This window comes from Hypanus sabinus, chromosome 15, assembly GCF_030144855.1.
Source record: "Hypanus sabinus isolate sHypSab1 chromosome 15, sHypSab1.hap1, whole genome shotgun sequence".
In the NCBI taxonomy this organism is placed as follows: domain Eukaryota; kingdom Metazoa; phylum Chordata; class Chondrichthyes; order Myliobatiformes; family Dasyatidae; genus Hypanus; species Hypanus sabinus.
Window position 1 is genome coordinate 49,173,762 of NC_082720.1, and position 27,336 is coordinate 49,201,097.

Here is a 27,336-nt window from a genome sequence, read left to right on the forward strand (position 1 = left end):
TATACTTATCAATCACTGAACTGTTCCCACAACCTACGTTCTCACTTTCAAAGACTCTTCATCTCATGCCCTTGATAGTTATTTCTTATTTATGTTTTATCATTATTTATCCTTTTTGTATTTGCACAGTTTGTTGTCTTTTGCACATTGTCCGTCCGTCCTGTTGGGTGGGGTCTTTCATTGATTCTAATGTGTTTCTTGTACTTGCTGTGAATGCCCACAAGAAAATGAATCTCAGGGTTGTATGTATATAGTGACTTATAAGAACTTTGAACTTTGGTCATTCTCACAGTAAAAAAAATAATGAAAGTACCTGTAATTCATGAATGCCAGTAGTTTTGGGGGGATGAACCTTGTATTGATAATGATGATCTGAAACTTGGGAGAGTCATGAAATTTTTGCAAATCAAGTCATATTTATTTTGTTATTTCTGACTGTCCATAAAGAATTCATCATTGTGTTAGGTTTGCAAGAATATGTTACTCACCTAGTGCATGCAAAATCTACAGCCACAACCATGAAGAGTTTAAAAGAAGTATTTCAGCCAGCAGTAACTTGGGTCTGGGTAAGAATGTACTGGCTCCAGAAGTTGCCTGTAGGAGGTGATCCAACTGTTGCACTGTCTCCCTAACTAGGGCTTCTCTTAACGCTAGGCATGATGTTCTATGTCTGATGACTGAGACAAAAAGTCTGTGGCTGTACTTCCTGGCCTTGTACCTCTGGAACCATGTGCCTTTCCTCCTGGCCACAATGTTTCCCAGTGGCATGCCATGATTGCTGATAGGATGCCCCTGTTTATTTGTCAATCAGATACTACATTTGTAAACATACTCCAAAAGGAAAATATAATGTTGCTCCAGCAAAATAGCTTCTGCTGGTTAACTGAGAAAATAAGGAATTCTTTAAAAATAACTGAATATTCTAAGGTAGATGATTTGTTGGGCTATCAATGGAATGCAAGAGGTACCCAATTCAGACACAAATTCATAATCTCAAATATGAGAAAATCTGCATATGCTGGAAGCAACACACACAAAATGCTGGAGGAAATCAGCAGGCTAGGCAGCATCTTTGGAAAGGAGTATACAGTTGACATTTTGGGCCAAGGTCCTTCATAACCTGGTGTTCCACAGGGCTGTATGCTTAACCAACTGCTCTACTCTCTCTACACCCATGACTGTGTGGCTAGGCATAGCTCTAACAGCATCTATAAATGTGCTGATGATACAACCATTGCTGGCAGAATTTCAGATGGTGACAAAAGTGTGTACAAGAGTGAGATATACCAGTTAATTGAGTGGTGTTATAGCAACAAACTTGCACTCAACGTCAGTAAGACAAAAGAGTTGATAGTGGACTTCAGGAATGGTAAGACGAGGAACACAAACCAATCCTCAGAGAGGGATCATAAGTGGAGAGAGTGAGCAATTTCAAGTTACTGGGTGCCAAAATCTCTGAGGACTTAACTTGGATGCAACATATTGACACAGCTATAAAGAAGTCAAGACAGCAGCTATATTTCATTAGGAGTTTGAGGAGATTTGGTTTGTCAACTAAAACACTTCTACAAATATACCATAGAGAGTATTCTGACTGGCTGCATCACTGCCTGGTATGGAAGGGTTATTGCACAAAATCAAAATAAGTTGCAGGAACTTGTAAAATTACTCAGCTCTATCATGAGTACCAGCCTCTGTAATTTCAAGACATCTTAAAGGAGTGGTGCCTTAGGAAGGCAGCATCCATCATCATAATGGATTTCCGCCCCCAGGACATGTCCTCTTCACACTGTTACTGTCAGGACAGAGGTCCAAAATCCTAAGGCACACACACTCAGTGATTCAGGAATCTGCCATCCGATTTCTAAATGGACATCGAACCCTTGGACACTACCTGACTACCTTTTTATTTCTGTTATTTTGCACTATTTATTTTAACAATTATTTAATAGAGATGTATATACTTATTGTAATAGTATTTTCTATTTATTTATCATGTATTTCATTGTACTGCTGCCATAAAGTTGACAAATTTCATGGCATATGTCAGTGATATTAAATCTGATTCTGATTCATGTTCCTACTAGAAAATATTCTTTAAATTTAGGTTCTGATTTTAAGAGATATTTTATTATCAGACATGTATAACTTTATGCTTCATTGAGTTCACCAAGATATGCTAACTTTGTAATAAATTTGTAAATATAATTTAAGTTTGAGTATATATGTATACTTATAGTAAATATATGTATACACAATTAAATTCTAAGTAATTACAAACCATGAACAAACTATGATATTCCTTTACTAATCTCAACTAGCAGAAATATTTCTATGTACTCTCCAAAATCAAGCCTCTTATGAAAGAGAAAGAGTTGATTGATTTACCTGGCTGATTTGTTCATTTTCCATCTTCTGAAGGTCAAGGACAGAGGCAGCATTCTCTGGTCCTAGTAATCTGCGAGCCATCTTTTCTTCATATGTTAATCGCTAGAATAAGATTTGCATGGTATTTCAGCTTTAAGTGTTATTCTTTGTTTCCCAAATTCCAAAAGCAATTCTAACTTTTATTGTATTATAGTGTGTATTGAGCTGTATACAGTACACGCTGTATTGTTTGATGCTGTTCACTGAGTTTGGCAATTAGCTTGCAAACGTTTCATCACCATTCAAGGTGACATCCTCAGTGCACAGTTATTAGTGTTTTGCTCTAGGAGTGCTGGCATTTATATAGCCCCCATTTGCTTGTCTTGGTCCTTAATGGCTAGCCCTTCAGTTGACTTTTGAATTTTGTTGGCTCGCATTTTTCAACACCATCCTAAACAACTTTCGGCAAGCAACGCCCAAAGGAGCTCGAAGCTGGGAGACCTTCGGCTGGCTGTTTTAAAATTTCCATGTGGGAGCAACTATATTTTCTCCATGAAGCTGTATTGTGTTTGACTGCAGACTGCTACAACATTCATGGACTCGGGCTTGAACTATATTTTTTATTGTGTGACTGTATATTACTGCCATCTTATATGTACTATATGTGCCTTGTGGTACTGTTGGTACTGTGTTCTGCATCTTAGCCCCGAAGTAACACTGTTTCACTAGGCTGTATTTATGGGTATTCATGTATGGTTGACTGACAATTAAACTTGAACTGAACTTAAACAATCTAAATTGAGCAACAGAATTTGAATGCACAGTTTATAATTCTTTTTTCAACTTGCCAATACAACAGTATTTTTCATTAATGCCATTGTTGTTAAAGTTGTTGTGTCCATTAAGTTGCTGGTTTGACGACTACATGAACATTTTTTGGGTAGACCTATATTTAAATCCTCTTGTGCAAGAAAAAGATGTAAAATTAATTTTATACAACAGTTTCACTGCCTTAAATATATTCCCAGAAATGTCAAGAAAGTGTCCACCCAAAAAGAAAAATTTGGAGCAGCCATTATGAGAGTTCCCATATTTAACCTGAGCCATGGTTAAGTATAAGTTCTCAGGTTTTGGTTCAGGTGGCTTTGGTGAGAGAAAGCTGAGCAGTTAAGTCTGGGTAATGTTTTTTTTGAGTTAAGCTCACTATTAGAGTAGTAATAGTGGTAGGTAGGGTCATGGCATGCCCCTCCCAGTGGATGTGGGAAATCAGGGAGACTGCCAGCATCCTTGATGACTTCAGTTGTAGGAAGTTCGTCCAACTGCAATTCTTGATTGACTGTGTCAAAGAACTGGAATTCGATGTACGTAGGATTGCCTGGGACTTTGGGACCATCAAAGACAAGCACTTTTCTGAGATGGTCACACCTGAGGTGCAGGCTGCACATAGCTGGCTGATCACCAGAAGTGAGGGGGACTGACTGATAGTGCAGGGTTCCCTGTGGCCATTCCCCCATTCACATCCTTTCGATACTGCCAGGGGGTGGTGGGGTGGCATAACCATTCTGAACACTGCAGCAGTAGCCAGATAGAAGGCTCTGGGGCATCGTGGATAAAGGAGAAGTCAGGTGAGTCAGTAGTGATAGGAGACTCGATAGTTGGGGAGACAAACGGAGATTCTGTGGCTGCAAAAGAGATGCCAGAATAGCATGTTGCCTCCCAGGTGCCAGGGTCAGAAATGTCTTGGAAGCTGCAGAACATTATCAAAGGGGAGGGTGAACAGCTATAGGTCATGAAGCCTGTTGGTACCTAGGTAGAAACATAGATAGAAAGAGGGATGAGGAATGATGAATATAGAGAGCTAGTAAAGAACCAAAAAAAACCAGAACATCAAGGGTATTAATTTCTGGATTACTCCCTGTGCCACATGCTAGTGAGGGTAGAGATAGAAAGATAGCTCAGATGAATACACGACTGTGGAGTTGGTGCAAGAGGCAGAAATTCCAGTTCTTGGATCACTCAGATCTCTTCTAGGGTGATCTGTATTAGAAGGACAGATTGCACCAGAACTCGAGCAGGACCAATACCCTGGCTGTGAGATTTGCTAGTGCTGCTCGGGAGGGTTTGAACTAGAGTGACAGGGATGTGGGATCCTGAGTAGTAGAGTGGCTGATGAGAAATCGGGGGAAAATACTGTAGCCAATGAAAGCACATTTAGATAGTGGGAGTGGGAGGAATTAATATTGGTTTAAATTGCATTTATTTCAAAGCAAGAGGTTTGACAGGTATGGTGGATGAACTCAGGGCATGGATTGGCTCTGAGAAATGAGATATACTAGCCATAACAGAAATATGATTGAAGGAAGGGCAGGACCGGCAGTTCAGTGTTCCACAGTGCATATGTTGCAGGCATGACAGAGCTGCAGTTAAGAGAAAAGGGGTGAGTTGCTTTATTGATGAAAGAGGCCAAGAGGTCATCAGAGGATATTCTTGGGTATTATCCAATGAAGCCATATGGGGAGAATTTAGAAGCAATAATCACTCTAACGGGAATGCATCATTGCATCTCCCCCCCCCCCCCCCATTCCAAAGTTAGTGAGAGTTGGAGGAACCAATATGTAGAGAGATTGTAGCTAGGGAGATTTTAACTTCCCTGAAATTGACCAAGCCAACTATAGTGTTAAAGGCTTGAATGGAGTGAAATTTGTGAAGTGTGCCCCATAAAGGTTCCTTTATCAATATAAAGAGGCAACTACTAGAGAGTGTGCAACACTGGGCCTCCTGTAAAATGAGATGGGGCAAGTGGTAAGTGTCTGTGAGCAAACACTTTGGATCCCGAGATCAGAATTCTTCCAGTTCTTAAATAGTTATGGAGAAATTAAAGAGTACTACATAGGATAAGATCCTGAACTGGAGCAGAGTAAATTATAGAGCCATTAAGTAGGATCTTGTGTTTAATTGGGCGAGATTGTTTGCAAAGAAAGGAGCATCTGCCAAGTCGGAGTGTGATGCATAGGGTTCAAGGCCTGCATGTTCTTGTTATGGTAAGGGGCAAAGCTGGCAAGTTCTGGGATCTCTGGTTGATGAAAATATTAATGCTCTGGTTAAGAAAAAGAGGGAGGAATATACTGCACATACGCAATTGGGAACTAGTGTAACAACAAGGAGTAGAAAAGCACTTAAGAGAAAAGTTAGGAGGGCAGAAAGAGGATATGAGAAAGATGTGGCAGACAAGGTGAGGAAAAATCCCAAGAGATTCTATAGGTATATTATGAGTAAAAGGGTGGCTAGGGAGAGAATAGGACCCCTTAAGTATCAGCATGGCTGTCTGTGTGTGACACCAAAGGGAATGCGTGAGTATTTTAGGAATATTGCAGTTTTTAACTGCGGGCAAAATGATAGGAACTATACATTTCTGTGGAAGTATATTTCATTAAGTCAAGAAAATACAACAAAATAGTTTGAGTCAAATAACTGGCTCTTCAAATATTTGTAGTTTTGAACATTGTATCCTATTTAAATATCAAGACTATCAAGTAAGAAATACACAGAACTGCAGTGATTCATAGACATTGGAAACAACATTTCCCATGGATATTATGTCACTGTAATCTTTGAAATGGTTGCTACATATGTGTCATTGCACACAATCTTTTGGCTCATTTGTTGAAGGAAGTCTTTGGAGGAGCAACATTGAATAGTTATTGTACAATCCACTCTAAGGGAGTTTAATTAATATCATTGTAGATAATATTAACATCAGGTAAATTGTCATGTTAATAAGCCTCATTTAAACTAAAGTGCCCAGCACTTTTTTCTAGCCAGACAGGATGAATAGTTTGGAAACCATGCAATTTTCTGTTGTAAGTTTTTCTATGCTTTTTGGTTCGTTGGATATCCAATTTAGCTATTAAATCTCTAGCTACACCTGAACTTCCAAAACACAGTTGAGATTTGCTCCAGGTCATTTATTTGTGAAGTGCTAAGTTTAAAGATAGGGAAGTAATTCACCTGATAATTATAACTGTGAAGCTGGAAATATTCTTTCAATTCATAGAAAAATTAAACAAAACTGAATGGATGCAAATTGTTAATTAACATCTCTCAAAACTATTGGAGTTTGAAATAGTAACGTCAGCTCGTAGGATTCTAGTACATGAGTTTTCTCTTCCAGGATATCAAATTGCGTTAGATTCCTGACCTTTGATAATGTTGGAATAGAAGATATTTATATATAGTTATTCACCAATGGTAATCTTAAAAATTTAAAGCTAAATGAGAACATTTAATGTTGCTAATACACTTCCTATAAAAGTAGTTTAATAATAATGCTAATTAAAAGAGCACTCAACCTTAACGGTTCTCTGTATACCTGCTGCCCGTCATGCAGAAGCCCATTCTTACAACGCAATTTTCTTTCCAAGTCTTGAATAACAGCAGTTTTAGAACCTTGTATCTGTTCATCACTGGTGGCCCTTGGCAACTTGATGATTTTCTTTCCAGGATCACTGGGGTATCTATAACTAAGTAAAATTACAATAGCAATGACTAAGAGTTAAGTAGATGTTTATTTCTGAGGTCAATAACTGAGTGTTTAAATACTACCATACACCTTTCATAGGAATATACATTGCAAAAATGTGCTGTTATTGAAATCTTTGAACAGGAAATATAAATCTTACCAGATTGATGATTTTGATGCATTTCATACTTACTTGGTGTCTTCGCTGGACAGCTGCATTTCAGTTTTTGGAACAGGAGCAAATTGGGATGGAAGCACTGAGCTGAGAAAGGCAGCAGGGGACTGAGCAAAAGGAGAGGATTTTTGTTTCGAGGAAGTGTAAGGAGGTGACTGAGAACAAAAGGAAGATCGAAGAGTTGGTTGTGGAACTGCTGGAGTTAACTCCCTATTAGAGCTTAATGAAGAAGATGCAGTAGAAATGGGAGAGCTTAATGTAGGCGATAATACAGACAATTGCGGGCTGTTTTGGCTCTGTGATTGCTGGTAGGAATTAGAAAACTGATAAACACTTTGAGGCTTTGTTTGCGTTACAGGGGGATGCTGAGGTAATGGACTTCCAGTAACTTCAGGTGTCTGAGATAGAAACTTTGGTTGATACTTAGTCTGTAATTGAATGAAATCACTTGGCCGCTCATAGTTGAAACTTGATCGATGCACAGGTTCTGACGAAAGCTTGGCCACACTCATAGCAATTACTTGTTGGTTTGTTTCCAGCTTAGGTTGAGGCATTTGTTGGACAGAAACTGGTAGGTTTCCTCCAAAAAAGGCGATATTCTGCTTTTGTTAGATGCCCTTTAGCTGAGGGTGAAAGTCTTGCAAATTGGATGGAGAATGATGCTTGATATTCTGTTGCACTGGCTGACTGGGCAGAAGAAGGAAAATAATTTTTAAAGAAACTTATTTAAAATACTGATTCTATTGCAGATAAATACAGGACTACTTTGTAAAAGAAATGTTATGCATGATTAGGTTTTCAATAATATGCTAATTTTCACATTTGTAGCACAGCTAACGTATCAATTCCACTCCTGGGTATTGTCGTTGCAATGGAACTGTGAGAGTTTATTCTGTGCTTTCATCTGGTTTTTCCAAGGTCCCCTCTTTAAAATATATTCAAAGATGCGCAGAATGATTTTCATCCTCAGTTGTGAACATTGTGCAGAGTGACACAAATACCTACATTATCATTTCTGGAGGGAAACTTCCTCTCTTGTGGTATGAAAAAAAGCCTTCCTTTAATCAGTTCATCAATTCCCAGAAAGAGATAGGAAAGCCCTAGAAGTGAAGGTTTAGTTTGCTCTGACAGGTACCATCCCATCTTTGGACAAGATGTTCATTCTTCAGGAAGTTGTACAGTTAAAAAAATTCAGTTTGAAATGTTAACTGTTACTCTTGTTAGAGAAGGTAATTGACCCGCCGACTATTCAATGCATTATTGAAATGAAATGATCTGTATGGATGGTATGCAAGACATATTTTTCATTGTACTTCACTACATGTGACAATAATAAACCAAATTATTTATGGATTTTTAATAATTTTTTGAAAGGTTTAAAAAAAATTTCTACATGATCTTCTGTCTCACTTAGTGTCACATCTGACCTAATGTGTCTAATCCTCTTAGAAACTATTTCTCTATTTTGGGGAGGGGAGCTAGGGAAAGCTTTAAGGATCTTTTGGATAGTCACATTATGTTCCTTGGTCTGTCATGACTGCTCAGTGAGAAACTGATCTAAATTACTGACCACCGCTACACTGGGAACTTCTGAAAATATATCTGACTTCCCAACTCACCAATGACGAGATTCAGAAAAAGTTAAATAAATAGTTGGAAGTTGTAGGGAGGCATGCAGATTGTTGGATATCTTTGCAAAGAGTGTGGTGAAATAAAGGGAGTTGGGAAGACCACACTAAAATATCATTTTTGTTTTTCCTACTTTAGAAAACATTGAAATTAGTTGAGGGAAAGTTGTAAATGTATTGGAGTAAATTTATTGAGGAAAGATTAGCCATATTAAGTCTTTACACTTCGAGTTTGTAAAAAATCAAATGATTATGAAAGCATAAGAGTTTTGAAGACTTGCTAGGTCTCATTTCCTCTAATGGGGGAGCCTGAACATAGAGGCTAGATCTTCGGAAATAAGGATTTCCATGTAAAGCAGAATGTCGAGGTATCTTCTGTGAGTCAAAAGCCTTTGAAATTCTCTTTCCCAGAGAATATAAAGATAAATATTCAAGGCCAAACGGGCAGATTTTGTTATATGGGGAGAGTAAGACTGACGGGGTACAGGCAGAAAAGTTGAGCTGAGGCTATGACCAGATCAGTCATTCTTAGCAGAACAAGCTTGAGGCGACATATTAATCTTTTTAATGATGAGACAAGCTGTCTTAATGGTGTTAAACTGAAATCTATAAATAATTTCATAATTGAGTCTGATTTTCTGACTCTTTATATTCCCATTCTTTTCAGGTACACAGCCTTTAGCTGTTTCCCTCTATCCTTCCTATCCACAGTCCACCACCTTCATTAACATTAGGATTATTGTTTTCAACAAGTAAAAGTGACTTTTTACAAAATCAATTTGCAGCCCATTGCATTAGCCCCTTTAATTAGCTTCCATCCATATAAGAGCCTTTACATTTTAAGATATGAAAATGATTGCCATTGTTATGCAATACATTTTTAACTGCAAAGTTTAAGTAATGTATTGCACCATTTAAGAACATTGTGAACAGCTGCTATTAAACTTGCTCATAGCCAAATTTCAGGTGTGTCGAATGGTAAAGGGGGTAAAAGATATGTCAGCTTTTATTCCAAGTGGATTTGAATACTGGAGTAAGAAAGTCTATTGTATAGAGCCACATTAAAGCTGCTCCTGAAATGTTATGTATGCTTAGCTAAGAAAGAATATTTACCATGCATGTATTTACTGCAGATTCATTAAAGCAAGGGTGGTTGGATTGTCATCAACTTTACATGCACTAAGCTATCTGTAAAAAAAATATTGAAAACATTTTGCCTTTCTGAATGAAATGAAACTAAGCTTTTAGCCCCAATATTAAGTCATAATAGCAATTAAATATTTTTCATGCTCAACTTAACTTCTGGACCTTTAACAGCTGGATTTAATTTTAACTTTTCTTGCTGACTCCTGTCCAGAGTTGGCAGGAAAGGCAGAAGGCAAAAGGAAAACATTGAATGCTGCAAACCATGGTTAAGCACTGAAGGAAAGTGGCCCCCATCAGGGTCAAAGGTGGGTGTGTTCTGAAGGTTTACAATTAGAACTTACTCTGTTACTCTTGTTAGAGAAGGTAACTGACCTGCTGACTATTCAATGAAATGATCTGTATGGATGGTGTGAGCTTATTGAGGAACCTAGGTAGGAGAACAGCAGATTTGCTCATAGTGCTTTAGCTGACAACTGAGACACAGCCCACAATTCACTTATTTTGAAAAATAATTATATCAGGCTGGATGACTTCAGCACCTTACTTTCAAGGGTACTCAGATCTCTCTGGACATGATCCAAGATACTAAGTTTTAATATAATGGGTGTGGATAGGAAAGCAGTGGTTTTTTTAACCAAGGGCATTTTATTTTCATTTCCACCTGGCGATATAAAATAAAGTTAAACCTATTGGTTCTGATCTTATTTGTTCTGTGATATGATCTTTCTGTTCTGGGATTAGTGAAGTACCTAAGGATATATTTTTGTTCAACTCAATTCTTTTCTGGGAAAAGAAGTTTGGAAGAATTTTAATAGAAGTTCGCTGTCACTTCCATTACATCATCTGTTCCAAAGTACCATGCTTTGCTGGCAAGGTACCAGTACAGAACTAATGATCTCATGGCTTATTAAGCTTCAATTATCTGCAGGGGGGAAAAATCTCCCTTTTTAATGATTACCTGCAATAGGAAACAGTAGTATTATTTTAACAATAAAAGTGTAATTATTTTCTGGAGTGATTTAATAATCATTCTCTCTGTAACACTCAAACCTTCATATGGAAGGCATATAATTGAATGGGCATATGATTTTTGATTTCTTGAATATGTTAATTTTGTTAATTGTTGTATTTTCAATTAAGGGAACATTTTACATCTTGCTTTGATATGGAATAAGTATGATGATCCAGCAATAATATCTGAATTGCTATTTAAATTTTACAATATAAAGCTACCAATAATGCAAGTATATATTTGCTAAGATTGCAACCTCCAAACGCACTTCTTAAATCTGTAAAACGAAGAACTAGTTTTTCACTTAATTTCTTTTTTTAAAGCTTTCAGTTGACATCTGAATGGAAAAAGTTAAATAGAAGCCTGCGGCAAATGCCAAAAATTTTTGTCAATGGAAAATGAAAATATGCTTTAAGATCCATTAATGAAGTTAAATTTTGTTGAACTCGACAATACTATAATTTATAAAATGTAAATAGAAAGCCATTTAATAGGAACTATATCTAGATACAGCAATGAAAACTATCATTGATTTCTAAAAATTACTTTTTAAATCATTGTATAAGCAGTTACATTTAAATTTTTTAAGTTAAGCAATTAAATATAAAAATGTCTTAATAGGATTTGATTTTGCACTAGTGGCCTCACCAAATAAAAATCAGTTGGTTAAGCTTACCTTAATTTGAGTTTCCTGTGTAAGGTAGGTGATACATGCACTATGAGAGCCCTTTTAGTACAGCTATTAACTAAGAAGTTAAACTTTGAAAGTTAGTGCTGGTATATTGCACAGGCAGGGAGGAGATGACGTTTGGTGAATGACTGATTTGTCATTGCAGTGCGATATCACTTACTCTCTCATCAAAGTAAGAGTCCCTCGACTAATCAGTCTACATACAAGGACGTACTTGATGACTCACAATGCAATATATATATTGGTGTGTTCAGTTTGCTTTCTTTAACTTGAACTGTATCAATGAAGGATCCTGTCATTTATATAGAAAACATTTTTGGCATTACACCCCATTTACATTTTCCTGCCCCAATGGCTTCTCTTTAGACTGTTGAATTTCCCAGCTGTTGCAATTAGCAGATGTGGAAGTGATGAAAATAGCTCAGACTAGACATATTTCTGACTTTTCCTGTGAAAGTTGTATATCTATTCCACACAACCCAGCTGAACTTCACAACAATGTATGGAGGCCCACTTTTGTAAATCGCTTTAGGAGATATCTCCTAATAGTTTTCTGTCATAATTATATTTCTCCAATTTCTTCTATATGTGGCTTAAATTTATATTTATTCTAGATTTTATAAGAATTATTTTAAAATACAATGAATTGCACAGGTCCATTAATTTTACACTAAATCACAATGTTGATATCAGCATCCAGTACAATTTAATGTGGTATTCTTATCAGAATCACATTTTAGTTACTTCTTTGCCACATTTATTGTTGGCAGATTTGTATAACTGGTTGTTAGGCAGTTCATTAAATAATTATTGATGGAAGTTCTTTACAAATCCCATATGAATTATATATCTTTTTTTGAGTGTATACTTTCTGGTAATTCTAACAACTGTACAGTCCAGCCAATACATTCTTAAGCATGTCAATTTTATTATCACTTGTGAAGTATTGTAAGTTAGTTTCTTTTTTGTTGTCTGTCAAGGTCAGACCATGATAGAATAGCACTTCCCTAGATTGGGGTGTTAATGCCAGTTAACAAAGTTTAAAATTCTGCTGGGCAGAGTTCTTAAAAAAAAAGTTTTGCTTTGAAAGTGGGAGCATACACTAGCATTCTTAAAATATTTAAAATGTGCAGAGCAGGAGTGGACCTTAGTAACTGAGCGCAGGGATCTAATAATACCCATTATCACAGGACTTTTTCAATTGTGAGTTAATGGTGCAGTATAAATGTAGAGCGGAATGTCCAGACTATACCTAACTTTCGCAGAATTGCCATTTAGATTTATTGCAGAGGTGATCTTATGCTACTGTATTTTCTTGGATTTCTTTTATAATGACTTCTCCAATTATAGGAATGGAAATGCATGCAGATTTTAAAAGTATGCAATGACGTCCAGTGCCCTCAATACAGCAAATAGAAATACTCTTATTTTGAAATGTGAAGCCTTTTTTTAGGCTGCCCATTGAATTCTTGGAGCAAATGGTGGCTCAATCAATCTATTCACCAGCTCCTTTGTGACAGCTCCTACCACTTCTTCTCATTCAGTTGCTTCACTCATTGTTATGTTGCTGTTTATTCTCAGGGCATTTCACTGGATCTTTTCTGTTCCAAAGAAGTGTTTCTGCCACTTCTCGAGCCTTTTCTGCAGCCGCCTTTTACAAATAATGACAATTATAACAGTTCTACTCAAGTCAGACTGGATTGCTCCTGTCATTTACTGACCTTTAATATGAACAGCATGCTACTCATTGATAGATTTCACCTTAATGATGTAGCTAAGCAAAAATAGTATGTCCTAAACCATGGTGTTAATTGAAAGGAAGCTGTATTATAATACAATTGATAATGTAGGTAAATACCCTACTCCTTTAGTTTAAATGTGTTGTTTGTTTATAATTATAAATGAACAATTTTTTTCTTTGTGACTGTATGTTTTTCTGAAATTGTAACCATATGTACTAATTGTGCTATGTACAGTGTACTGTGTGTGCTGTTGATAATGTGTTTTGCACCTTGGCCCCAAAGGTGCCAAGTATAATTAAACTTGAAATATGTTGAATTAAAATGGCAGGATACTTGGTAGTGTGGAGGAGCAGAGGGATCTGGGGGTACATGTCCAAAGATCTTTGAAAGTTGCCTCACAGGTAGATAGGGTAGTTAAGAAAGCTTCTGGGGTGTTAGCTTTCATAAGTTGAGGGATAGAATTTAAGAGATGCAATGTAATTGATGTAGCTCTATAAAACTCTGGTTAGGTGACACTTGGAATACTCACTATAGGAAGGATGTGGAAGCATTGGAAAGGGTACAGAGGAGATTTACCAGGATGCTGCCTGGTTTAGAGAGTATGCATTATGATCAGAGATTAAGGGAGCTAGGGCTTTACTCTTTGGAGAGAAGGAGGATGAGAGGAGACATCATAGAGATGTACAAGATATTAAGAGGAATAGACAGAGTGGACAGCTAGCACCTCTTCCCCAGGGCACTATTGCTCAGTACAAGAGGACATGGCTTTAAGGTAAGGGGAGGGAAGTTCAAGGGGGATATTAGAGGAAAGTTTTTCACTCAGAGAGTGGTTGGTGCGTGGAATGCACTGCCTGAGTCAATGGTGGAGGCAGATACACTAGTGAGATTTAAAAGACTACTAGACAGGTATATGGAGGAATTTAAGGTGGGAGGTTATATGGGAGGCTATATGGGCGGCAGGGTTTGAGGGTCGGCACAACATTGTGGGCCAAAGGGCTTGTAATGTGCTGTACTGCTCTATGTTCTAAAATGTTCTTTTATGTAAAATATGATTACTTGTATATCTTCATGCATTGCATTGTTTACTGGCATAAAAGAGAAAATACCCTTTGTATTCCCCCCTCCCTTTCCAAACACTTAATCTTTTCATTTATTCAGTTCCACTCTAATCACCTGAAGATCTATAATTCCACATAATGTACAGCAGAGAAATAGCTACAACAGGCCAATTCCATAACAGAGTTTACATAAGCCTCAACCTTCCATACTTTATTTGCATGCTTCTTTCTTTACCCCACACCATTGATACATGCTTCCGTTCTTTTGTTCCTCACAAATTTAACTTGTTTTTCCTTAATTGCATCCATGCAGTTCACCTGACTTACTCCAGCTGATTTCTGAGTAGGGAAATTTATTTTAAAAATTCTGAATGGATTTGTTGGTAGTTATGTTATACTTATAATCAACAGTTTGCCTTTTTTCCCCACAATGTCTGGCTGTTCTACCTATCCACCTGTAGCATATCTGAAAGTATCTCCTGAATTATTTCCTTCGTAGTGTACATCCTCCCAGGACCAACAGGTATCCTGATGGAACTTAACGCTCCAGTACAAAATTATGAACTGACTTTGCACTCTCTGTTTTTGTTCTACAATAATATTCTGCATATTTGCAATGATGAGAAGGAAGCAGAGTTGAAAGTGCATCAAACAATGAATGCAGGGCAGGCCAATGAGCAGTTCATTCTGCACCTGCTACCAGAGAGTTTAGTGGTGCACAATGCTGAAACTATTGCATTATTGAAGTAGGCTTTTCTTATACCTGCTTCACCATTTCAGAGTGCAAGGTGGAAATTTGCCTGAGTCTGGACTCGGGTCTGGCACCAGAACTTGAGTAGGCAAAGTAGACCCTGGTGTGTTGGTAGTGGATTGGTGGTGGGTGGGGTGGTCACTATTGGGGTAGTCATTGGTGCCATGACAAACTGAGAGGCACAGGAGTAAGTGCTGAGCAGCACACTGAAGTACAGGGGAGCCACTGCAAAGAGTTTGTGTGGGAAAGCGTGCAGTTGAAGGTCTTCCCGTAACTAGACACAGAAAACATTGCCCTGTATAACAGTCTCAAATGAATGTTTGGGGGTCAAAGATGTTGGCAGAGCTTAAATATCATAAACAATGGAAATTACGTGCTCAGAACAGTGAATGATGACAGATGAATGTCATGTGTTGTAACATGAAGCAGAAAAGTTTTTTTCCCACTGGTAGGTGAGACTAGAACTAGGGGACATAGTCTCAAGATTCGGGGAAGAAGACTTGGGGTGGAGATGAGGAGGAACTGCTTTTCCCAGAGTGGTGAATCTGTGGAAATCTCTGCCCAATGGAGGCAACCTCAGTAGATATACTTAAGACAGCGTTGGACAGATTTTTTGCATAGTAGGCAAATTACGGGTTAATGGGAATAGGCAGGAAGGTGGAGATGAGTCTATGGATGATCTTACTGAATGGTGGAGCAGGCTCAATGGGTCAGATGGCCTACTCCTGCTCCTATTTCTTATGTTGTTATATTCTTGAAATAGAAAAGTTTATGAACGAAGTACACTTTTGGGAAAAAAATTATGTGACAGGTTTGATTGACCAACACTATTATTACTTTGGATTGAGGTTAGATATTTATCTTTGGCTATAATTGGCCATAATTCATAATAATTTAGATATCTTCTACCATTTAGATGTATCTGCTATTTCCCTGATTCTGCTCATCTGGATGGGTTTGTTATAATCAGAAGAAAAGTACAAGGTCCAGTGCTGGGAACCTTGATACATTAACTACTTGGATGTATCAAGTAATGATACAGATGTCATGAATGTTTGTGTTGTTGTAGACAGCAAAGTGGATAGTCTTGCTGATCAGTGGTATGCTGGGCATAGCAATGGCAGACGGAATGTAACCTGGACATGTATGAAGTAATGTGAAATGATGGTAGCTCCTACGCAGTGAAATAATAGGGCACTGGAGAGTGTTGATGATCAGAGGGCTACAAGACAACTGGTCCCTGAATATGGCAGCATAGTTAGATAGGGTGGTGAAGAAAGCTTATGGAATGTTTACCTTCATCAGCCATGGCACAGTATATAAGTGCAGGAAGATAAAGAAACAACTTTATAAGGCATTATTGTGGCCACACCTGTGTAGTTCTGTTTGTCATGCTATAAGGATATGATAGTGCTGGAGAGTGTGTAGAGGAGATGCACTAGGATTGTTCACGAGGACTGGAGTATCTCAGTTACAGAGGAATACAACAACATGATGGAGGTAGATAATAAATCTTTCTCACGTTGAAGATGTCTACGCCAAGAGAGCATAGATGTAAGGTAAGAGATTATAAGATTTATCAGGGATCAGAGAAAGAACTTAGAGCTGTGAAATCTATCTGAAAGGCAGGAGAGACAGATGCTTACACAATATTTAAGATGTATCTAAACAAGCACCTGAATTGCTAAGACATAAAAGGCTTTGGACTAAATGTGGGAAATGATACTAGTGTAAATACAGTGGTTGATATGGACGGGCTAGGCCAGAGGTATGTGCTTTACGACTCGATGGCTCGAGTACAAGAAGAACTCAAATGACCTGTACAAAGCAGGCAATATTGCAGAAGTTGCGTGTTTTGCCATTTTCAAACCTCCCATTTCACACAGCATCTGAAAGTGGATTTTTATCCCTATTTTTACCAAAAGGTATTAAGGGACATGAAACAAACATGTCTATGTGGTGAGTTATCCCCTTAAATGTCAAAATTTGCTTAAGTACTTAAGGTGCCTACAGTTCTAAAAGAAACCAATATAGGTGATGTGAACAGGTAGTAATGAGACGAGATTGTGGTTCTTCATGGTAATTATTATGCAAATTAACATTTCCAATGGCCTAACTATTTTTCTGCACGTTAGTTAGATAGCGATTCAGGAACAGATTCTTCCCCTCAGACATCTGATTCCTAAATGGATAGTGAAGCTCCGGACGCTATCTCACTTTTTTAAAGATACAGTATTCCTGTTTTTGCTCATTTTAAAATAATCTATTCAATATATGTAATTGATTTACTTGTTTATTTATTATGATGTTTTATTTATTTTCTCCCCCTCCCCCCTCTCCTCCCCTCCTCCCCTAGATTATGTATTGCATTGAACTGCTGCTTCTAATTTAACAAATTTCACGCCACATCCTGGTGATGATAAACCTGATTATGTTTCTGTTCTGTTAACTGTCCAATATTCTAAATGTTTCTAAGTTCTTTGCCTTGACTGCTTAATTCTGCTGGAGGCAGGCCATAGGAGTTTCATTGGGCACTTTTTTGACTTAACTGTTTAATTTTATTTTCAATGTTGTGAAGGAAATATGAAGATTTTTAATTCTATTGTCATTGGAATAGAATTAGCAATGTGAAAATAAAATATTCTTTCTCCAGTGCACTTGTATTGTGTTTTCATTTCCATATAATTATTTCATTTGCAAAAAAAATTATTAAATATTTAACCTGATGGATATGATGATGAAGTGTTGGCCCTAAGGCAAGCTATTCTATTGTAATCATGTTCTAATCTTTAATTCATTGTGGACTAAAGTTTTCTCCCTCTACACCAATGACTGCACCTCCTCCAACCCCTATGTAAAGCTTTTGAAGTTTGCAGACGACACCACCGTCATCGGACTCATCCAGAACAGTGATGAGTCTGCATATCGACAGCAGGTAGACCAACTGGCGCTCTGGTGCAGTCGGAACAATCTGGAGCTGAACACGCTCAAGACAAAGGAGATGATAGTGGATTTCAGGAGACATCCCCCCGTTATGTCCCCCCTCACAGTCCTCAGCAGCCCTGTGTCCACCGTGGAGAACTTCAGGTTCCTGGGAACCACCATCTCTCAGGATCTGAAGTGGGAGCAGAACATCAGCTCCATCCTGAAGAAGGCCCAGCAGCGGATGTACTTCCTGTGGCTCTTGAGGAAATATGGTCTGCCTCAGGAATTGCTGCTGCAGTTCTACACTGCAGTCATTGAGTCTGTCCTGTGCACCTCCATCACTGTGTGGTTTGGAACCGCCACCAAGCAGGATAGAACCAGACTACAGCGCACAGTGAGGACTGCCGAGCGCATCGTTGGAGCCTCCCTGCCCTCTATTGTGGACCTGTACTCTTCCAGGCTGAAGAAGAGGGCGGGGAACATCATAAAGGATTCCTTCCATCCTGCGCACGGACTGTTTGAACTGCTTCCGTCTGGTAGGCGCTTCAGATCCCTCCAGACTAAGACTAATAGGCACTGGAGAAGTTTTTTCCCCTACTGCGGTCACTTTGCTGAACAGTTAACTGCCGGTTAACTGTCGGCTAACTATTACTTGGATTGCACTACTTGTATGTATAATCTATATTTTCATTTATGTTTATCATTATTATTGTTATGAGCAGAGAGACAACATCTGCCGGAAGTAAATTCCTTGTATGTGCGCAGGTACTTGGCGATTAAAGTCTGATTCTGATTACTGTGAGTAGGCATTGAGAATTGAGGAAAAAGCTGTGTGCAACCCAGATTTTGCGAAGACCAGGTGTTTCCAACTTGTGATTGTCTTAAAAACACAAAATGCTGGCAGAACTCAGCAGGCCAGACAGCATCTATGGGAGGAGGTAGTGACGACGTTTCGGGCTGAAACTCCTAATGAAGGGTTTCAGCCCGAAACGTCGTCACTACCTCTTCCCATAGATGCTGTCTGGCCTGCTGAGTTCTGCCAGCATTTTGTGTTTTTATTTATTTCCAGCATCTGCAGATTCACTCGTGTTGCCTTGTGTTTCCCCCCTCCCCCTCCCCTCTCCCCCCTATTCTCTTTTTTCAATAGTTTTGGTTTTAAAATCATCTCTGAGCACTTTTAGCTCTCCTTGTAGCTAATACACTCCAATATGGGTAAACATCCTGGTGAACCTGCTCTGCACTCTTTCCAAAGCATCCATATGTATTGTGGCAACCAGATTGTTCACTTTGGCCTAAGCAAAGTTTTATACACTGAAGCATGACTTCCTTATGTTGGTACTCAACATCCTGACCAGTAAAGGCATGTATGCCACATGGCTTCTTTACTACTTCTTAATTTGTGTTGCCACTTTCAGTCTTGTGTCCCTAGGTCCCTGTTTACATTGATTCTCCTAACAGACCCACCATTTACTATATTCTTTTGCATTGACATCCCAAAATGCAACAACTCACAAATGTGTACAGTAAACTCCATCTGCTACTTCTCTGCCCAACATTACAACCGACACATTGTCCTGTTATATACTTTGTCAACCTTCCTCACAAGCCACAGCTCCACCAATTTTCATGTCATGTTCAAATATGCACAGTCATTCAAATCATTAATGTATTGTATATAACAAACAACAGAGATCATGGCATTGATGCTAGTGGAACTCACTGTTCAAAGATGTCCAGTCAGAATGGACTCTACCTTCTCACAAGGAGCTATCTGGGCATCACTTGAGCCCACTCTTTCTCACTTACTGGCTGCAGGTCCAACAGGAAGCTGAAAAGTGGGTGCAAGGCCTGGCTGGCCCCAATGCGATCTGACTTACTCAATTCAACAGTTTCACATAGCCTTCTGGTATTCCCATTTAACTTCCTCCTGACTTAACTTTATCATTTAGATCATTCATCTGAAGTATTTACTCAGTTCCCCTCTCCTCTGATGCTGGTCGACACAGTGAACATGAGCTCTGCAATCTTCAACTATTATTGTTTTCTTTGCAATATATCCTGTTTTGATTGTGTTGCAAAACAATAGTATTACCCAGATTATGCTTCAGATAAACACACCTCTGACTTTTGTGACCAAACTAATTTTGGATTTAATCTAGAAACCATGGAGCCTGTTAATCTTCTGAACTAGCCCACCATGGGGGACCTTGTTATATTTAGTTTATTATGAGGGGAAAATCTGAAGGAGAAATAAGGAATGTGAGAGATAGATGTGAGATCTATAAAATTTATAGTATTTTGGAAAAGTGGAAGGTAATCTCTTAGAGGAAAAAATCACAACTAAGCCAAAAAGAGCTCAGTACATAGATTATCCAGATGTGTTTTCACATGTTATAATTTATCTTACTGAAATTTTTATGCTATGTAAACCCAAGTGATTGAAATATCTAATTCCATACTCATTGATCCTGAGACAATCACTTAGATCATACATGATTGCCAAATATCTCACGTCTAATTTTAATATTAATTGTGTTGTGATAGAATAACACGTGATCAGTATAATTACTCAAGGGTTAAATGGTCAAAACTTCCAGCAAGATGTCACCCAGGAAGTTCTTTTAAGTCTGTAGGTCTGGATTTTCTGATAACGAGGAGACTTCAGAATGAACACTGGAACAGTTCTGCAGCCCACCACCACCCCACATCCAGTTATTTGTAACTGGGGTCAACACCGCGTCTGTCCAATTGGGGCGTTAGGGTCACTGAACAATAAAAAGTTCCCAGACCCATATGTAGGGATGTCTCTAATACAAACACTCAGCCACAGTGAAAGGTTCCAGTGCACCTGTTTTGAGACATCAGTTTCTGTGCCCCACTATTGAATGTTGAACTGAACATAAAAGCCGATAAATTTTAGGTAAGGTAATATCCAAAAGCAAACATGATATTGTTACGCAACAGACAGATCCTCTTTCAAAGAGGCAGTTGCATTAATAAGTTAAACGTGCTGTTGTAAATGACAATAAATGCTAATGCATACTATTCAGATTGCTTTGATTTAAATAAAGATCATAACTTAGTTGTAATATAATCATCTCCACCAGATGGACCAAACATCAATGGCTCAACAACAACTTTCATTTTTATACATCCTTTCAGTTATTAACGCTGCCTAAAAAATTCTCAGAATGAAAAGAGCAAGTGCTGACTTTAACCTCCTAAACAGTTATCATTTCATGCATTTCCCACCTGGCAAAGGGGACCTAGACCTCAGTTCCTTCAGATATGTACATTTATGAAAATTCCTTGTAACCCTTCTGTTAAATACTAGTGTTGTACAAATGGAATATAGTTAAAATGTTTTGTCGTGTAAAAGAGTGGAAAGCCTGGAACTTTGGAGTAGGTAAAACTCCTGGAGAATTTGGGTGCCATGGCGAAGAATTTACTTGAGTATGGAATGACAATTGCGACTAAAAACAGATTGAGAAAAGAAAATTGTGTTGTATTTAATTGGTAGCCAGAGTAAATGATTTTTTTCTACAGCTTTAGCACTGCATTGTTGCCACTGTTCATGCATTTGTTTCATGTTGTCAATAGCAACGCCCAGATTGACTAGTGCTGCAGCAGTAAAGACCAAATAGAGGCACTGCTTTACAATGATTTTACTACTTTTGCTTGTATCTATTCAGTTTGCTGGAAGATTTCAGTTATTCATCTTTTCAGCTGACCATTGACTTAGCATCTCCTTAGAAAACTGATGCATTTGGACATAATCTTTCTACCAGAAAAATAAATAGCTGAGCCAGTATGTAACTGAAAATTTGTGCAGCCACCTGGAATGGTAAGAAAACGTACTCATCCCACACATGCATGAGGCTCCCACTTTAAAACAGAGCAAGATTTGCCAAAATGCCTGCAAATATACAGAACAACATAACAAAATGTGAAGTACTCAACAGACTATGCACAATGAGGTACAATTCACTTACTGAAGAAGAGTATAGATAGTGCTATGGTGGTGAGAATAGATCCAGGGTTAATGGTGTGGTCTTCCTGCTGGATGTGGGAGTTCTGGGAGACCACCTGTCTCCCCAATAACTACATCTGACTGAAATACATCTATTTACAGCTCCTTACAGATTGTGTTAAGGAGCTGCTGCCTGGATTAGAGAGCATGTCTTAAAGGTTGAGCGAGCTGGGACTTTTCTCTTTGCAACAGGTGCCCTGATAGAAGTGTAACAAGATGATAGGAGGCACAAATCAAGTGAATAGCCAGAGACTTTCTCCCAGTGCAGAAATAGCTAATATGAGGGGGTATAATTTTAAAGTGATTGGAGGAAAGTATAGGAGGTTGTAAGAAATAAGTTTTTTACACAGAGTGGTGGGTGCATGGAATATCCTGCCAGGGGTGGTTCTAGAGGCAGACACATTAGGGACATTTCAGAACCTCTTAGATTGGCACATGGATGATGGAGAAAAGTAGGAAGGAACAGATAGATTGATCTTAAAGTAGGTTAAAAGGTCATCACAACATTGTGTGCCAATGGGGCTGTATGATGCTGTAATGTTCTATGCTCTGATATAATCCGACACAACAAGACTATTTAATAGATGTTAGTACAGGGCTAGAGGATGCTCAGAATGAAAAATAGCAGAAAAAAAAGTTGATTAATAGTTTGAATTAAATGCTGGATCACAAACAAATCCACAATAACATAGGGTGTAGTTTTAAATAAAAGCCATTCAGATCTTCAAAACTGACAAGAAAATGAATTAGATCAAAACAACCTATTTGGCCCATCCTGTTCATGCTCCACTCAAATCTTCTATCATTCTTCCTTATTCATCTCCTTCTGTCTCAGCTGCAAAGAATTCAGTGAAGTTGACTATTGTTATATTTTGATCATTTCCTGTTTCTCCTTTGTTTTCTATAACTGTGCAGGCATAGGTATTATGCTAGCTATGTACAATCCATTGGCATTACGCCCTTTTCAAACAAATTATTATTTGTGTCTAACAGTGCCTTTGTTTTCTCTAAAATAGGTGAATGCAATTTTTTCGATCAGGGGTTTAATCCTCTTTGAGTTTGATTAGTTTATTCAACTTTTTAAAAATGTAACTGATTTCTATCAATTATAATTTTAGCTTGCAGTGTCATGGATTGTATCCTGAAAATAAAATTATTTAATTTTTTTGCCATTTCTCTTGCTGGATGTAATTTTATTAGTAGTCACCACTCCTTGTGGCCCCTTTTCCATTGCTATCTACAGTTAGATGTCCATTGAATTGTTTTGTTCTTTAATGTAGCTGCAATGTTACTAATTTCTGAATTAATTCCTCACTTTATTCCTGCTCTTCATCTTCACTGTTGTCTTGCTCTCCATTACTCATCCTGGAAACTGTGCATTGGCAAGTTATAAAGAAACATAATATTTTTTAAAAATATAAATTAACACCAAGACTTTAAGAGTCAAAAACAGTCTATTGTCAGAAAATAGTCCTATTTACACAGAAATAAATTAAATAAAGAACACTGAAACAGGATCCAATTGTCCAATCTTCCCCTACAACTAGAATTTCTTTGTTCTGGTACTGCCAAAGGGTTTCAGCCAGAAATGTTGACTGTACTTTTTTCCATAGGTACTGCCTGGCCTGCTGAGTTCCTCCAGCATTGTGTGTGTGCTGCTGTTCTGGTACACTCTTTCTTGCACTTTCTTCTGTGCTATTAGGTCGAGGTGTGAGTTTGGGGGGAGGATGGGGATCTCCACTGTCTGTGAGGGCCTGATGGAAGGTGGGGAAGTGAAGTAAAGGTTCTGAGCAGTGCTTGGATGGTTGCTTTGATTTGCTCAGAAGCAGGTTTCAGAGGAGGAGCTATGGATCTAATTCCATGTTCTTACATGAATAACTAACCCTGAAATGGTATCCAGATGTGCACTGTCACTGCACTCATCTGGAATTCTCCATTCATCAGACCCTGGAATAAAAATCACAAACTTTACAATTTTAAAGGTAAGTCCTAGATTTTAATTTATTGCTAGAATTGAATTACCAGGCACAAAAAATATGGTAATGTAATAAGGTATAGAGACACAGGAAACAAATGCAGTGCTCTGAAAGGTTTGACAAGCATCTTTAGCAGCTTTACTTTTGACTTCTATCCTTCAGGAAATAAATCCCAGGAGATCAATCTATCTGAACATGCTAGTGAATATTTAAAAAAATTGAGTCATGTCTTTTGTTATTGGGGATTATGGAGACCCTTTAGATGCTTTTGACAGGAAATCACCAGGTAGGGCTCTATTAAGGTATGAGTGCACTCTATGAATGGCTGTACTTTGGGAAGCCTGATCTACAGGCATATACCTGGCATTCTCTACCTGCTTCCATCCTTTCCCAGATTATGGAGTTGGTGCTTCCTAATGTAACACTAATACAGGGAACCATGAGATGTGGTAACTATCAATGGCAGTAGTCTGGAATAATCCTAAAACTGGGAAGTAGAAGGTGACTGATTTTGACCTCTACAGACAAAGCAGTCCAGAACACAGTTAAATTATACTGGAGCTTGTATTAGGTCAGGGATCTCAATAAAGACAAAGAAAACAGTCTGACTTTTGGCACATTACAGAGGGAATAAGTTGGGTAAATGCTGAATGCCCCATAAAAAAAATAACTACTTGTTCTCACCTGAGAATCCTATGGCAGACAAATTTCACACATTGCTCCTCGATTGATCACGTTGGGAAGTTATAAATCAGGGAAGAAAATACTATAGAGAACAAAACTCTCAGTGAAAAATTAGATGAATTTCCTTGTAGCACGTAGACATGCTGAAATGTGCATGAAATTGTTCTTCAGGAAAACTCAATATTTTAACAGCACAGCACTTTTTTGGAGTTGTTTGGACACATCTCTTGCTCAATATTACAATCAGAATCAGGCTGTTAACACATTTTGCTGCTCTTAATGAGCTGTTCTTTAGCTCCTCAATTCTTGGCTCTTAAAACCATTCAATATCTTGATTTTCAATGTATAGTGTTCCAATTACTATCAAATTACTATTAATTATGGAAAATCTATAGTATAAATAATCACCACCAATACCAGTTGTGGGGCATTGTGGGTCACTTGTAGGGCAAGTGACAAAATCTAGAAAAAGTAAGTTAAAATAATTATTACAAGCTCCTACTTGACAATAGTATACTTCAATGAGATGCCCACACAAAAAGTAAAACCTAGTCCTAGGCAGGCATTACTGATCACCTCTGTTTCAAAGACTACAGTTTTCTCAAATAAAATCTGACTGAAATCACAAATTACATTTTCAAGAGATTAAATTTAGGATAGTTTAATTCTATGATAGGAGTCTTGAGCATCAGGAAGAAATTGTGGTGCAAATGTTGCTCATGAATCATAAAAGGCAGAGGAACAGTGGAGCTGAAAGCAAATGCATGCAGATTCTGTGATGTTCTTCTGTAAGTTCTTTACCAGTAGAGAAAGTTTATACATATATTCTTGGCAACACACATTCAAATGCTGGAGGAACTCAGCAGGTTAGGCAGTGTCTATGGAAATGAACAGACAGTCGACATTTGGGCCAAGACTCTTCTTCGGGACAGGAAGGGAAGGGGGAAGATGCCAGAGTAAAAAGGTGATGGGAGGGGAAGGGGTCTAGCTGGAAGGTGATAGGTGAAGTCAGGTGGGTGTGAAAGGTCAAGGGCCAGAGAAGAAGGAATCTGATAGGAGAGGAGAGTGGACCATAGGAGAAAATGAAGGGAGGAGGGAACCTGGGGAGGGGGGGGGGGAGTAATAGGCAGATGAGAAGAGGTAAGAGTAGGTAATAGAGGAAAGAGGAGGGACAAATTTGTCTACTGGAAGAAGAAATCTATAATCATCTGGTTGGAGGCTACCCGGATGGATTATAAGGTGTTGCTCCTCCACCCTAAAGGTGGCCTCATCTTGGCACAAGGGGAAGCCATGGATGGATATGTCAGAAAGGGAATGGGAATCAGAATTAAAATTCTTCACCTGTGAGTCAGCTGGTGTGGTATACTGCGTCTGGTGCTCCCAGTGTGGCCTTTTATGTATTGATGAGACCCGACACAGACTGGGAGACCGTTTCACTGAACCCCCTGCGCTCTGTCTGCCAGAGAAAGCAGGAGCTCCCAGTGGCCACACATTTTAATTCCACATCCCATCCCCGTTCTGAAATGTCTATCCATGGCTTCCTCTACTGTCAAGATGAAGCCACACTCAAGTTGGAGGAACAACACCTTACATACCAGCTGGGTAGCCTCCAACTTGATGGCATGAACATTGACTTCTCTAACTTCTGTTAATGCCCCTCCTCCCCTTCTTACCCCATCCCCCATATATTTAGTTCTTTTCCCCCTCTTTTTTTCCTCTCTCTCTGCCCATCACTCTGCCTGTTCTCCACCTCTCTCTGGTGCTCCCCTCCCCCTTTCTTTCTCCCTAGGCCTCCCATCCCATGATCCTTTCCCTTCTCCAGCTTTGTATCCCTTTTGCCAATCACCTTTCCGGCTCTCAGCTTCACCCCACCCCCTTTCAGATCTCTTACTACCTTTCCTTACAGTTAGTCCTGATGAAGGTTCTCATCCCGAAACATCGACAGCGCTTCTCCCTATAGATGCTGCCTGGCCTGCTGCGTTCCATCAGCATTTTATGTGTGTTGCTTGAATTTCCAGCATCTGCAGATTTCCTTGTGTTTGCTTTCAGAATTAAAATGTTTGGCCACCTCCTTATCGTTACCCTCATTATATGCTGAGACTAAACACAGGCATCTTACAAAATGTCAGGCTTTTTCTGTAATCAAAAATAACTTGATTAGACAAACTACACCTTAGAAAACAAGAAACTGAATGGATTTAAGACCTGAGGGTTGAGGGAGAACACAATTTTTTTTCAGTTATTTATTGCTGCCTTTATTAATTGCATAGTTAGAGCAGTAGGGATCCCAGGCAGAATACTTGAATGATCCTTTGGTAGGATGTGGGAAGGCAGGGAGACCTCCAATGTCCTTAATATCTTCACCTTCAAGAAGTACATCCAGCTGCAGCTTCTAACAGACCATGTTAAGGAGCTGGAGCAGGAAATGGATGAATTCCGGATTATTTGGGAGGCTGGTGGCGTGATAGACAGGACGTATAGAGAGGTAGTTACACTCAAGTTTCAGGTCACAGGAAACTGGGTGACAGTCAAGAAGGTCAAAGGGGATAAACAGCCAATGCAGATTAGCCCTGTGGCCTTCCCCGTCAAAGACCGGTATACCATTTTGGATACTGTTGGAGGGGGAGAAATG

At 38.6% G+C, this 27,336-nt stretch overlaps 1 protein-coding gene across 4 annotated transcripts in view; it reads right to left on the reverse strand.

Moving 5' to 3' along the window:
* The window catches only part of myot (myotilin), a 78,920-nt gene that overhangs the window by 33,101 nt on the left and 18,483 nt on the right, over positions 1 to 27,336 (reverse strand). For 2 of the 4 annotated variants that reach the window (XM_059990370.1, XM_059990368.1), the window contains exons 1-4: positions 11,524 to 11,649; positions 7,080 to 7,748; positions 6,737 to 6,887; positions 2,389 to 2,490 (exon numbers count right to left, since the gene is read on the reverse strand). In XM_059990370.1, coding sequence (XP_059846353.1) covers positions 2,389 to 2,490; positions 6,737 to 6,887; positions 7,080 to 7,615 — 789 coding nt within the window. In that variant the 5' untranslated portion in view covers positions 7,616 to 7,748; positions 11,524 to 11,649. Of the gene's footprint in view, positions 1 to 2,388; positions 2,491 to 6,736; positions 6,888 to 7,079; positions 7,749 to 11,523; positions 11,650 to 27,336 lie in introns of those variants that run through there. The other 2 variants (XM_059990369.1, XM_059990371.1) reach the window with 2 other exon arrangements.